This window comes from Podarcis erhardii (genome assembly GCF_964252035.2).
Source record: "Podarcis erhardii genome assembly, chromosome: 14".
Taxonomy (NCBI): domain Eukaryota; kingdom Metazoa; phylum Chordata; class Lepidosauria; order Squamata; family Lacertidae; genus Podarcis; species Podarcis erhardii.
The window spans coordinates 38,885,505-38,898,489 of record NC_138503.1 but is presented as its reverse complement, the minus strand read 5'-3'; the positions used below and the strand labels follow the sequence as shown (position 1 = coordinate 38,898,489).

Sequence of the window (12,985 nt, the reverse complement as noted above, 5' to 3'; positions counted from 1 at the left end):
TGTCAGACCAGAGCATGATATTGGCCTCATTTGGACTATAGATTTAAAGCAGTATCATACCACTGTAAACAGTCATGGCTTCTTCCCCCAAAGCATCCTAGAAATGCACTCCATAATTGTAGCAGGGGAAGCTTTTGTGGAAAATGCTCATTCTCTCATTTCTATTGCCTCAAAAGTGACACACTAGATCATCTGCATCCCAAAAGAACACCTGAATTAAGGCAGGAATGAGAGTGTTAAGAAAGAACAGTTTTGCTACCTTTCCCAGATGAAAGAACACAGGAATTGACTGAATCTGTTGCAAGGCGGAGCAGGGTTCTGTTTGTTGTTTTGCTGGGTAGCCAAAATTTCCTGACAGCACATTTTAATGATGCGCATTTCTGGGAAACAGACTTCCAGCAGTTTTCAACCCAACACAGTTTTTGGCACTGAAGGCTTCAGCAGCCATCATTGGTCAAAACTCTCTCTGTTTACTCTTGAGAAATTTCAACCATCCCGATCAGGCAACCCCCTCATAATCACTGCCTGGAAGAATGCTTTTAAATGTAATTGCTTTTAGAATGTTTAAAATCTGCAACCGCTTATAGATTCTTTTAAAATTGTTATTGTTTTTAGAATGTTTTAAACTTTTTAGAATGTTTTTACTCTCTGTTTGTTTTTAATCATTGTACCTGTTTGCTGCCCAGGGTTCCTTGAGGAGGAAATGCAATATATAAATTCAAAAAAATAAATATATTTCCTTATTGCCGTCTAAGCAGCACAAGACCTCCATACACACTGCCCGAGCTTGTATCCCGGAGAGGTAACTTCAGCAAAAACAAGGCAGGAGGCAGCAGTTACAAGTTATAAGCTCAACTTGATTGGCGTAAGGTATGGGCGCTCATCTGCAGCAGCTCAGCTGGATGCCTTTGTCTGCCCCAGCTGCAACAAAACATGTCTCTCCTACATTGGTCTCTACGACCACAGCAGGCGCTGCAACCTGCCAACAGTTTGACTTCTCCATTGTCTCCTGAGACAGACGGATGCCAAGGAAAGGATTGCATTGATACCCCAACATTTCCTCCAAGGAGCTCAAGGAGGCATGCATGGTTCTCTTCCTCCTCAATTTATCCTCACAAGAACCCTGCGAAGTAGGCTAGGCTGAGAGACAGTGACTGGCCCAAGATCACCCACTGAGCTTCATGGCAGACCGGGGATCTGAGCTCTGGTTCCCCAAGTCCTAGTCCAACACACTAACCAGTACACCACACTGGTTTTTGCCCTCAAGAGCAACCTCAGAATAAGGATAAATAAGTCTGGGAGGCTTTAAATGAAAAAAGCCATTGGAGTTTAGAGAAGGTAGGAGTGCATGTGTGAAGTAATGGACAAAGCAGCTGCGATGTAACAGCAAGACAGAGAGAGAGAGCTGTGAGCTAAAGGATGGAAGCATCCTCGGATGTAGTGCCCATTGGGATTCGTAGGGCAAAAGGTAGGGAGACCAATGGGTGGAGCGAGAGCCAACGACAGGCAGAGCCTCCCCTGATTAGTTGTAAGTAAGAAGGCAGGGAAGTGGGGGCTGGCTGAATTTTGGTGCGGCAGCACCTCATTTGCCTTAATGGACTACTGTTATTTTTATCATATTTATTTTATATCCCAACTTTCTCCCAGAACTGGGACTCCAGGAAACTCACAAAAATTAAAATGAGCATGAATAAAACACAGAAAGCTAAAAAAAAGAGATAATTGCTAAAGAGTAATTAAACCATAATAAAATTAAAGCAATAGAAAAAAAGCCCAGTTAAAATACAGATATTGAAAACAGTGCAGCACTGTTTAAAGCCCTTTCCAGTTCCCCAAAGCCTGCAGGAATACAATAGTCTTCACTTGTCGGTGGAAGAGCAAAGAGGAGGAAGCCAGTCTAGCCTCTCTAGGAAAGGTATTCCAAAGTCTGGGAGCAACTACTAAGACCTTTTCAGGTAGCCTCATCTGGGTGTTGTGTACCTCTCCCAAGGAAGATCTGATGTGAAGCAAGGGGTCTAGCGCCTGCTTATGTTGCTTGCCTTCAGTTCTTCTCTACGTGTACATTTTCTAATACGTATTTGTTTTGTTTACAAAACACCACAAGCCTACAGTGATCTCTCCTCAAAAGCCAAGACAAACCCAGCTACTTCCACCCCTAGAACTTCACCCTGATTGGGGAAGTGAGGAATGCATAGCGTTTTAGCCATTTTGGGGTACTGCCATCCATAACGCAACTTGCAGTTAGTTTCTTCTAAGAAATTGTTTGTATGAACAGAATGTGTTGCACTCCAATCAGATTAGATAATGATTGTCCAATGCAAAATTTACCTTGGCAAGGGGAGACGCCAACTTTTGGCGAGAACAGGCGTCCTTGTGACTACCTGAACTTTCTGGCCAGCGTTGGGCCGGGGATGCAAATGCCAACTCCACAAACAAACATAGGCAGAAGGTAGAGGAAGGTGGCGCCTTGTCATCCTATCAGTGGAAGCGGGGGCGCTGCATCCCGTTTCGCCACTTCAGGCGAGAGGGGTGAGATCTCACAAGCTCCTCAAAATGCCACGTGGTTTCGGCAACATCTCGTGAAATCAATGGTGGAGGCAGACAGGGTGCCCTCAGGAACACCACCTCAGGGGTTTCCACATTTGAGGTTGTGGCCTCACCCTGCACTGGCCCTGGGTGAGAGACAAGAAACATTTTGTTGCCGGATCTGCTACTGTGTCTGCACACCTGAACCACACAGGGGTGGGGGAGGGGAGAGAAACTGAATTCAGTTCACATTTAAAGGCAAACCTTCCTAAGGGTCATGAACTGGCAGGACAATGGGGAGAAGGAAGATGAGGAAGAGGATCCCAGCTTGGACACACCAGGGCAAGCTGGGGGTGGGGAAGGAGAGGTTGGTGTAGGAAGTACTCACAGGGTGACGGAGGATGACGAGGGGCTGGGGGTCCGTGAACAGGAACCAGAGCAGCAGGACCCATCACTAGAGCCAGACACAAACACGGCAGGCTCTGAGGCGTAGGGAGGCTGAGGCAGGCAATGGTCTACAGCCCAGCTCCCTAGCTGACCAGGTGGGGCTCACTAGCTCTGGGAGAAGGTGTGTGATTCCTCAGCTGGAGTGGGCTTGGAACAGGTGAGGGTCACATGCCTCATCAAACCCAGATGCTGCAATCAGCATGCAAAGTATAAAAAGGGACACAGAGCTGAGGTGCTGGGTCTGCTCAAGTCACTGATAAGAGGGGAGTGTGGCACTTGTGCAACCTTTGGAGTCACTCTCCAAATTAAAGCTGTGGTGTTTGTGGTTTTTTTTAATGCCAGCCCTTGTGTTCTCCTTTCTTTATATTTACAGGCTCCAAATCACTGCAGCATAGACATTCCATAAAACAAATCCAAAGATTTGGTGGATGAAGCCCGAGTCATGACTGCCGGACTTGCCTCCACAGTCCTCCCTCCACTGTCAGAGACAGAGCATCTGGGAATCACTCAGGGGGAAATCCTGTTGTGCTCAGGTCCCGCTTGTGGGCTTCTCATGGGGGCATCTGGTAGGGAGACCAGGATGGTGGACTTGGTGGGCCACTGGCCTGATCTAGCATGTCTATTCTTCTGTTTTTAAGTTCTTATGTTTAGAAATCCTTGGTTGCTTGCCCAGCAGAATCGCTGGCCTACCAGGAAATCTTGGAAGAGGAAATGAAAAGATAAAAGTTAAAAACCGGATACAATTTTAAAGAAAAGTACATTTATGCACTTGTTCCTCAGTCCTGCCTGTTAACATGATCCTGGATCCTCTGTCCTCTGCAGTGACAGCAGCCCCCGTGGATCTCTGCAGGAGGGAGGGAGAGAAAATATCCACATCATCCAATGCTCCCCTATGCCACTTTTTTAAAAAATAGTTTATTCCTTCACTGAATTCATATCCTGTTCTGCCCTCTAGGCCCAGAATGGCTCAAAGCAGCCAGACCAGTCCTGACCATGACCTGTGTTCATTTAAAATGCATTTCCCTCCCCACAACAAAGAATCCTGGGAACTGTAGTTTTTTTCAAAGATGCTGAGAATTGCATCTAATTGGGGTTAAACTACCATTCCCATGATTCTTTGGGGGGGCTTTAAATGTATGGTACACAGCCTTGGTTTGTACAACATGGTTGGCCAAACTATGCAAATGTTCAAATTGCCAGAGAGGAGTCTCAGCCTCTTTGGTCACTCTGCTGCTATACTGTGCTGAGTGAAGAACTATGATTTTCAGGTGTAAGGATAAACGTGAGTATACCTTTAAGGGCACCTCCTATATCTAGTTTAGGAGTTTAAGCAGCAGGGCTGGAAGCTGAGGGAGAAAGTCACTGAAGGAGAGAAGACCTGTTGTACATAGTTTTAATAAACTATTTCACGTTCAACTCCTCTGGCAAAGAACATTTCCAGAACCAAAGATGCAACTAGGTTGAAGGACATGAACACAGTTGACAGGGATAAGGAACATGTGGCCTTCTGGGTGATGTTGGGACTCACATCAGCCCTAGCTAGCATGGCCAGAAATCAGGGATAGTGGTAGCTGGAGTCCAGTGGCCTCAGAGGACCACAGGCTCCCCAGCCCAGACCTAGTATATGCTGCTTTACAAGGGCAGCTCTTTGTTGAGAGTGCCCCCTGGTGGAGCTACTTAGGCTTACCTGGAACTGGTGGTGTGGCAGCCCCTGTACTTCAAGGATGTCCGGGAGCTGCCATTTTAATTCTCCACAATGCCCTGGAGCAGCCAACATTGGGGCATTTGCAGGGAATTAAAATGGAGGCGTGTACATTCAGCAGCCTGACAAGGAAGGGCTGGCATAAGCGCTCGTACTGGTGGCAGGGCTGGATTAACCATTAAGCAAAAGCTTAATTCTCTCTCTCTCTCTCTCTCTCTCTCTCTACCTACCTACCTACCTACCTACCTACCTATTTTGAATTAGATACATATGGGGGCACCAAAACCTTTTAAGTGCTTAGGGCCTTAAAGGTCTTAATTCAGCCCTGACTAGTGGGCCCTGCCCGGCAACTGCCCATGGATGCCAGGAGCTAGCGCTGGGCCAGCTGATTTTACCTGAGCCCCTGCTCCCTCTTGGAGACGTTCCTTCCACTTCGGAATAGGGAGGGGGGAGGTCTGGTGGGCCAGGGTAAGGGGGAGGCCACAGGGGGAGCATGCTGAGAGAACCTGTGGAGAGAAGGACAGGCACCTATTGAAAACTGGGATCAGGAACACAAAGCATACATAAAGTCTATGAATTAAAGGAAGAAACAGTTGCCGCTCTGTGGGGGGAACAGGGATCTCCTGGCAACTCTCAGCGCCCTGAACAACCTACCATTTCCAGCCCTAGTTAAACAGCAGCAGCAGTAGCAGTAGCAGTAGCACAGCACTGGATTTGATAACAGAGTCAGTTGAGAGCCCATCTGCTTTTCAGCTGCGCATTAAGAGGCCGGGAGTCTGAGCTTCCTTAGTAGGCCAACTTGCACCCACTATCCAAAGGAGACCATTGGTGCACTTACGGGCTGCCCGGGGTGCAGAGGGGTAGGCATAGGTATAGATGGAAGCAGTGGGGTATTCTTGGAGGTTCGTCCCTTCTCTCAGTATGTCTGTTAGATTAACAAAAAGGCGGAAGACAGAAAAGCATGTCTGATATAGATATAGATATATAGATTCACAAGCACACAAGCAACACTTGTATGCATTTTGTATGCATCTTTGTTTCATTTAGAAAATTTATAAACTCCTTGCTAAACAATTCCCCAAGCAGTGTACAAGAAGTCCAATTCTATATAAATCATGACTAAAATACACAGAGACATACACACAAAGAACCATGATTTAAAAAGCTAGGATAAAATCAATTTTTAAAAAAATCAAAGCAGATATAACAAATAATAATTTCTCACATTTGTGTGGCTGGACTGTGGTCTATTTTACAAAGCTAAGAGTCACCTCTATTGCTCCACCCACTTTCCCCCTCTTGCCCCACCCACCACTGGAATGTAGCACCTGGAGTAACCAATGAAAAGAAAGCTCGGGCTGCTAAAGGTTCCGCACCTCTTTTGCAATGGACCCAGTTCCCAATTAAAGTCACATCCTAACATAAAACTGTCCTGCCCTTTGGGCAAATGTTCCCTCCAGTTGGTGGCCCCTGCCTTTTAAATGGGACAGAGAGGAAGGAGTGGGCCTTTGATATCCAACAAAGGAAGGGCCTTTCAGTCTAGTTCCTCACCTGCATCAATCAGACCCTTTATTGTGTTTAGGCAATCAGACGCTCCGTACTGGAAGGTAAATTTGAAGACAAGGACCCCTTGGGTGGATGCTAGGGAGAAAAGGCTACAGTAAGACATTGGGCTCATGTTGTAAAGGTAAAAGGTAAAGGACCCCTGGATGGTAAAGTCCAGTCAAAGGTGACTATGGGGTTGTGGCACTCATCTCGCTTTCAGGCTGAGGGAGCCGGCGTTTGTCCACTGACAGCTTTTCTGTGGCCAGCATGACTAAACCACTTCTGGTGCAATGCCACACCGTGACGGAAAGCGGAGAAAACGGATATGCCGTTTACCTTCCTGCTGCAGCAGTACCTATTTATCTACTTGCACTGGCGTGCTTTTGAACTGTTAGGTTGGCAGGAGCTGGGACACAGCAAAGGAAGCTCACCCCATTGCAGAGATTCGAACTGCTAACCTTCTGATCAGCAAGACTAAGAGACTCAGTGGTTTAGACCACAGCGCCACCTGTGTTGTAATCTGTGCCAACATATTTTTTTTTCTCCCAAAGTGGTAAAAAGCTATGATTCTACCTTTGCAAAGACAATAAGGCCTGCAATGAATGATGTTGAAGAATTCTGAGCTAAATAGATCAATGGTCTGATTCAGTATATGGCAGCTTCCTCCATTCCTATAATAACCCATCAGAGGGAGTTCTCTCTCATTTTGAGAACTATCACACACAGCAGCCGATAGACTCAAGGTGGTGATACATACTCAGGGTTCCTTTGATATGCTGGGGCTTGGAGCCCGACTCTTCCTCTAGGACACAATCTCCTAGGAGCTGCAGCGGGAAACGAATGATGGTGGATCCCTTATCTTTGTGCTGGAAGATCATCTAGGGAAGCAATCAAGAAGCCATTCAAAAAGCAGTGAGGAGTGTTGCAAGGAACTAAAGGTGGCGCAGCTCAAAAAATCCCCCTTCTGCATTTCTGCAAGGAGAATAGGGGCGGGGATATATTGTGTGCACACTTATTTTGATGCTTACGGGTGCTTTGGGATGTGTGCATTAGTGTGAGGGTGTTTATGTGATAGGCCTCCATGGCCAAAGAACAATAAACTATTCATTCAGTCATCCATAATTAAAACGTTCTGTGCTTCAATGACACCCAAAACCAGCAGCCTGAGGTGGGTGCCTCACGCTGTGGTCTGGGACTCCCAAGCTCAAGGCGATGTCAGAGGTTCACCTACCAACGGTGAGGGAGGTGCTATGAGCTCTCTTATTATATTATGGCCAGCCTGCCTCACCCCTCAAGCCTTCTTACTTTGTACTGGGTGAGGTACAACATTCCCTTTTTGGTGCCTTTCAGCTCTTCTGGAAAATCTGACCGCCCTTCCAGTAACAACGACACCTCGCTGTAGTGAGCAAGGACCCTGAAACAAAATCAGTTGGTTGGTGAATGTACCAGATTCCCAAATAAAACATGCTTCACGAGATTTGCAGCTGTGAATACAGGGAACATTGGGTCCCTCTCCTTTAGGGTTGCTGCTAGTTAACTCCCATCAGCCTCAGCCAGCATGGCCAATGCTCTTGGATGATGGGTGTGGCCGTCTGTTCCCTTCCATAAGGAGCATCTTTTGACAGAATGTATCATCTTTCCCATAACATCCAAACCCCATATTTTAATTACCTTCAACTTTTGAAGTTTGAGCAAGACACATCTTTCAGCTGCCACCAATCAATATTGAATGACACCTTGATTTTCCATCTCCCCTTCCTGCCTCACTCCATCCCCAAGGTTATCTATTTACCTTTCCTCAGAACTGTTGGCTGACCTAGAGAACTGATACCTAGTCACCTCCATCGCGAAAAGCAACTCCTCTGTCTCAAGGACACCCTCTCTCCCTTTAGCTCAGGAGCACTGGAGACAAAGAGAAATGCCTGGACCATGTAAGCATCTCTGTGATGTCAACAGGTGAGGTAACAGCATAGGCTTTGACTTGAAATTGGGATTAGTGGAAACCCCTTATTTATTTTTAGACAGCTGCTCCCATGAGGCCAGGTTTATTCCCATTTTCTTCTGTCTCCATAAATTCCACCAGAATCTGATGAATTTATACAAGCAACCAATGAGAGCCTTGGACAGAAAGTTAAATCCTGCCAGGAGTTGAATATCTGGGGAGTAGTTTTCCAGACTCCTTTTTCCCAGTCATGTGATGCTAGTTGCTTCTATTCCCATTCTCTCCATTTCATAATAATGTAAGTCTGCTGCCAGTGGCCCATGTAGTCTAGCATCCTGTTCTCACAGAGGCCAACCAGGTGAACCCACAGGCAGGACCTGAGCACAAGAGCTCTCCCTGTTTGTGAGCCCCAGCAACTGGCATTCAGAGGTATCATGCATCTGACAGTGAAAGTCGAACATTTCTATCCCAGCTCATAGCCACTGATAGCCTCATCCTCCATGAATTTGTCTGATCCTCTTTTAAAGATATCCAAGTCATTACTGCCTCCTGTGGGAGCAAATTCCATTGTTTAACTATGCCTTAAGAAGTATTTTGTCTCTTCCAACATTCAGCTTCAAATGTTACGAGGGAGGGGGGAAAGTTTATCCACTTAGTCTACACCATGTATCCTTTTATACACCTTCATCATGTCTCCTTTTACTCGCGTTTCCTCTAAACTGAAAAGCCTCACGGTCATCTGGTCATCTTTCCTCATAGGGCAGTTTCTCACTCCTCTTGCTCCTCTTTGCTTGCTCTTTCGTAGGACTTGGATCCCACCACCTTCCAACACCCACGGCTTGTGCAGCCAACATGTCTGTCCTGTCGGTGGGACTCGACATCTGCCTGAACCTGCGTAGGATTGGGGCACCACGTTTTAAGGGATGAGTATTGCCAAGCAAGTTCCACAGATGACAACCACATATATTAACTTGTTTATTTTGACACACAAATTGCAAAATTGCCGAGATAAACATCTTCTCCTTAGCTACAATATTGCCACTATGTACAAAATTTATGCTTGAAGGTACTACACATATAAAAATACAGTATGCAATACGTATATACAGTACAATGTGCAAAACATGGCAAAAAAAATCAACATATGGAATTGATTTTAGGGGTGCAAACAGCAAATACAAAGGCATCTTGGTTTCTTTTACAAAGGCAACACACCACAGGATGCTCTGCTTGCCATAATATGTTTATTTTTCCTTTTAATCTAGTATTTAAAATGAAGAGGCATGTACAAATTGGTATCCGTTTTCTCTTTTTTCCCATAAAGTGAGATGCTAAGACGTAATTGTTTCTATGAAAAGAAGAGAGACACCTATCATGCCAAGCACGATTTCTACTGCAAGCAATACAATGAGATAAAGAGAGAGACATGCCACTCCTTACGTGGGGATTTGCACTTATTAGCTCAGTTTCACAACCAACTAAAGGAATCTGTATTGCTAGACACCAAAACAAAAGCAACTTCAAAAATATATACATCTTCAATTTAAAACCAAAAATGTCCATGGAGAAAACTTGAGGTGGGGGCATGATGGAGAACTTGCAATCCCCCCCCCCCCATAATTAAAGGGTGTGCTCCTTGGCAGTAGAAGTAGCAATACTTTGGTTCTTCCCATTGTCACTTGTTTAAGGCTCTGGGTCTTTTTAAATTGCATCATGTGCAAAACTTAAAATGTAAAAATGCTGGTTTCCTGGTTTCATACATGTCACCATTACAGGTCACTGCACTTTCATTATTGAATCCCTCCTTGTAATTATCATGGTATCTGCCAGATGTTTAGCCAAAATGTACACATTAGTTCATACACATTCTGCACTGCGCTGCATGCAACACCAGAGCTGAATGCCTTTCGAACATCAAGATGCAGTTAAATAAGATATCTGCTGAGATTTGTCGCAACTTAATCCCATTGAATACACTGCAAAATGTGTTGCAGCGTTGAGTCTCTCTGAGCTGAAAAAATGGATTTCCCCTCAACTGGAATATACAGGCTGAAATTGTAGTTTACATCATCTTTGTAATTTCTTAGTTCAGCGTACTTGTTTGAAAGGAACAAGTAGGGATGGAACTGGCAACGATGATTTCTCCATCAATATGACAGTGCAGTTCCATTTTGATTTTCAAAATGTGACATTTAATACTGCCATGCATTAGCCTCCCCTCATTAAAGCGTTTGCTCATCCAGAAATATATGGAATAGTAGTTAACTTGGGATTACACTGACAGCCTACGTACAGTTAAATCAAGAACAGTAGGGATGGAAGAAGGCATCATTTTCTATTCCATCCATCCATTCATTCATTCCATTCCACTGCTGTTCGTCTTCTGCCCAGAACAACACCTGCTGGGGCAAAATTACATAACTTACTTCATTTACATAATTAGGTAAACTACGTAAGTTATATATTGTCACAACAGGCAGCAACCTGATATGTGCGCAATTGCTCTGAACCCAGAAGTGACCCCAATAGTCACAAAAAAGGGGCAGAAGCAGGTGTGTGTGCAGGCTTTGTCAATGGTGTTTCAAATATATGCTATTTCACTTAAACACACAGTGCCTGGGGAACGTAACCCCCGCGTAAATTGGGAGTTGCCTGTATGTCATTTTACCCTGATCATTTCAATGTAAAGGAAATGCAGATGGGGACAGAGACATAATCAAGTATATGCCCTTTGCGGACTGAAAACAGCAACAAGGAATACCAGTCTTCTGTACTGGAAGGATTTCCGTTCCAGACATGGGATGAGTAAGAGAACAGTGGCAATTTCTGATTCCAATTCTGTTTTTGTCAGAGTTCTCTGGCATTCTTTGCTGTCAGTGGGGCTTGGGCTGATCCACATGTATTCTTTTTCCACCTTTCAGCTTCACAGCATTGACTCATGAGAATGTATTACGCACAAAGGAGAAAATGGAATTTCTGTCACAGCAGCTTCTGCAGCAATAGAGGCTCCAAAATATACATTCCAGATGGCAAAAGTTGCCAAAGCAGGGAGATCCTCAAGTTCCCATAAGTGGGTCACTCTCAAAAATAAAGAAACCAGGATAAAGAAACATGTGAACGCAATGTATCTGCAACTGAAGCAAATAGGACATCTTTAGCACTTCTATAAACATTGCAAATCTGCGCTGAAATAGACTACGCTAGCAGTGACAGTCACAGGACCAAGTCATCTGTTAAAGATAAAGATATTTTAAAGATATTGTGTTACAAAAAATTGTCAAGTGCACAAGATACCCAAGCAACTTATATATATATACAATATATATATATATAACCCCTTTTCACAAATACCAGGTTCACATACAAGTGGTAAATATTGTACAACAGGCGGCACATCTCAGAACATATGATCAAAAGCAAACCATTATTTAGAAATGTTTTATAATAAAGCTCTATTCTGAAATGCACAGAAAATATCACGCATTCCTACTCTAAAAAATAAATACTTTTATTACAAACATTTCATGATCCCTTAATGATTTTGTAGAAGAAAGTTCTGCACTGGTTATCATACACCTGAAAGGATTTAGTTGGGGGGGGGGTTGTTCCTCGTTGCTCATGCTCCAGTGGCTTGGATAGCACACTAAGCGTGAAATATTTGTGCAGTGCAACATCGCACAATATTGTCAATTTTCAGCTATATTTACAGGCAGTCTGTCAATTGGCCAAGAGTAGCCCAGTCAGACTGTAGCAATATGATGAGAAAAAGATCTGAGGCACCATAGAAACAAACTGGCTTAACTGTGGCACGTTCTAAACCAAGGAAGGTAATAGAATCTGATGATATAAGCTGATGAATCTGATGATATAAGCTTTTGCTTACTAGCTGTAGCAAAGTGCTTCTCAAACTGTGAGTCAAAAGTAGGGAAAGGGGAGAAAATTGATTTGCTTCGCATTTAAGGCTGGATATACTTAATTCACCCTTTCTGAAACAATACATGAACCAAAACTAAGCCATCCTAAGAAATTTGCACTTCTCTGAATTTTGCAATACAGTTCTCCTGCCATGTGTACAAAAATGCATACACTAGGGTAAAGTTTGCATACATATGGGTGTGTTCATGAAAATAACATTCAAAAATGCATTATTATGGAACACTGAATTGCAAAAAAAAAATGTTTATTAGGCAAAGTTGCATGCAAACATGTTCATTTGGGGAGGAGATCACATTAAAATGTTGGTGAATTTTTTTGCAGGGTGTGGGGAAAATTTGCAACCAATGTGGAAACATGGAGAACTGAATTTACGATTGGAAAAATCAGAGAGAAAACAGGGCACAAAAGGTGGAATTAGTTTATAAGTGGGTGCCCACAAAAGCTCTAAAGTTTACAGGTAGGTCCCCACTTCAAAAAGTTTGCGAAGCACAGCTATAGCAAATGAACCTGATGATATAAGTTGTTGCATCAATACCGCTAGCAACCAGTTGCTCACTAGGTCGTTATGGCCTTTGCCCCTTTGTCCTAGTGCCAGGATCCAAAGAGATGCACACAAATGGGAACTACACATGCAGACAGAGCGTCCTTTGCAACAGCTCTCATTGCTGAAAAAGCAAGCTGCCTGTTAAACTGCTGCCTATTTGACAGCAGGCTTTCCTGCCTGGTTCTTGCATGTACTCATCTTCTCTTTGAATTCTAGCCCTGCCAAAAACTTTGTATTTATACCTATTCGGCTCTGCAACATTTTGAATACGAGGTACAGACAACAGGCTCCATCTTTTTACTATCTCCTTTGGTCTATGACATTGTAACGGCACCTATGTTTC

At 44.2% G+C, this 12,985-nt stretch overlaps 1 protein-coding gene across 1 annotated transcript; it reads right to left on the bottom strand.

The window, feature by feature from the left end:
* Positions 1-3,732: 3,732 nt before the first annotated feature.
* Positions 3,733-8,151, bottom strand: LOC309329303 (uncharacterized protein). The gene is made up of 7 exons (XM_081840100.1): positions 8,013-8,151; positions 7,526-7,634; positions 6,978-7,098; positions 6,227-6,316; positions 5,514-5,600; positions 5,071-5,181; positions 3,733-3,817 (listed from the first exon to the last, which is right to left on the bottom strand). The coding sequence occupies exons 1-7, from the start codon at positions 8,063-8,065 to the stop codon at positions 3,750-3,752; spliced, it is 639 nt and encodes a 212-aa protein (XP_081696226.1). The 5' UTR covers positions 8,066-8,151; the 3' UTR covers positions 3,733-3,749.
* Positions 8,152-12,985: the final 4,834 nt, after the last annotated feature.

What these genes read in the sequence shown, in the direction of transcription:
- LOC309329303 (XM_081840100.1), bottom strand. Translation starts at nt 8,065, where the DNA reads ATGGAGGTGACTAGGTATCAGTTCTCTAGGTCAGCCAACAGTTCTGAG. An exon ending in AAAGGGTCTGATTGATGCAG is followed by an intron (nt 5,601 to 6,226) that starts GTGAGGAACTAG and finishes TTAATCTAACAG; the next exon opens with ACATACTGAGAGAAGGGACG. An exon ending in CTCTGCACCCCGGGCAGCCC is followed by an intron (nt 5,182 to 5,513) that starts GTAAGTGCACCA and finishes TTCTCTCCACAG; the next exon opens with GTTCTCTCAGCATGCTCCCC.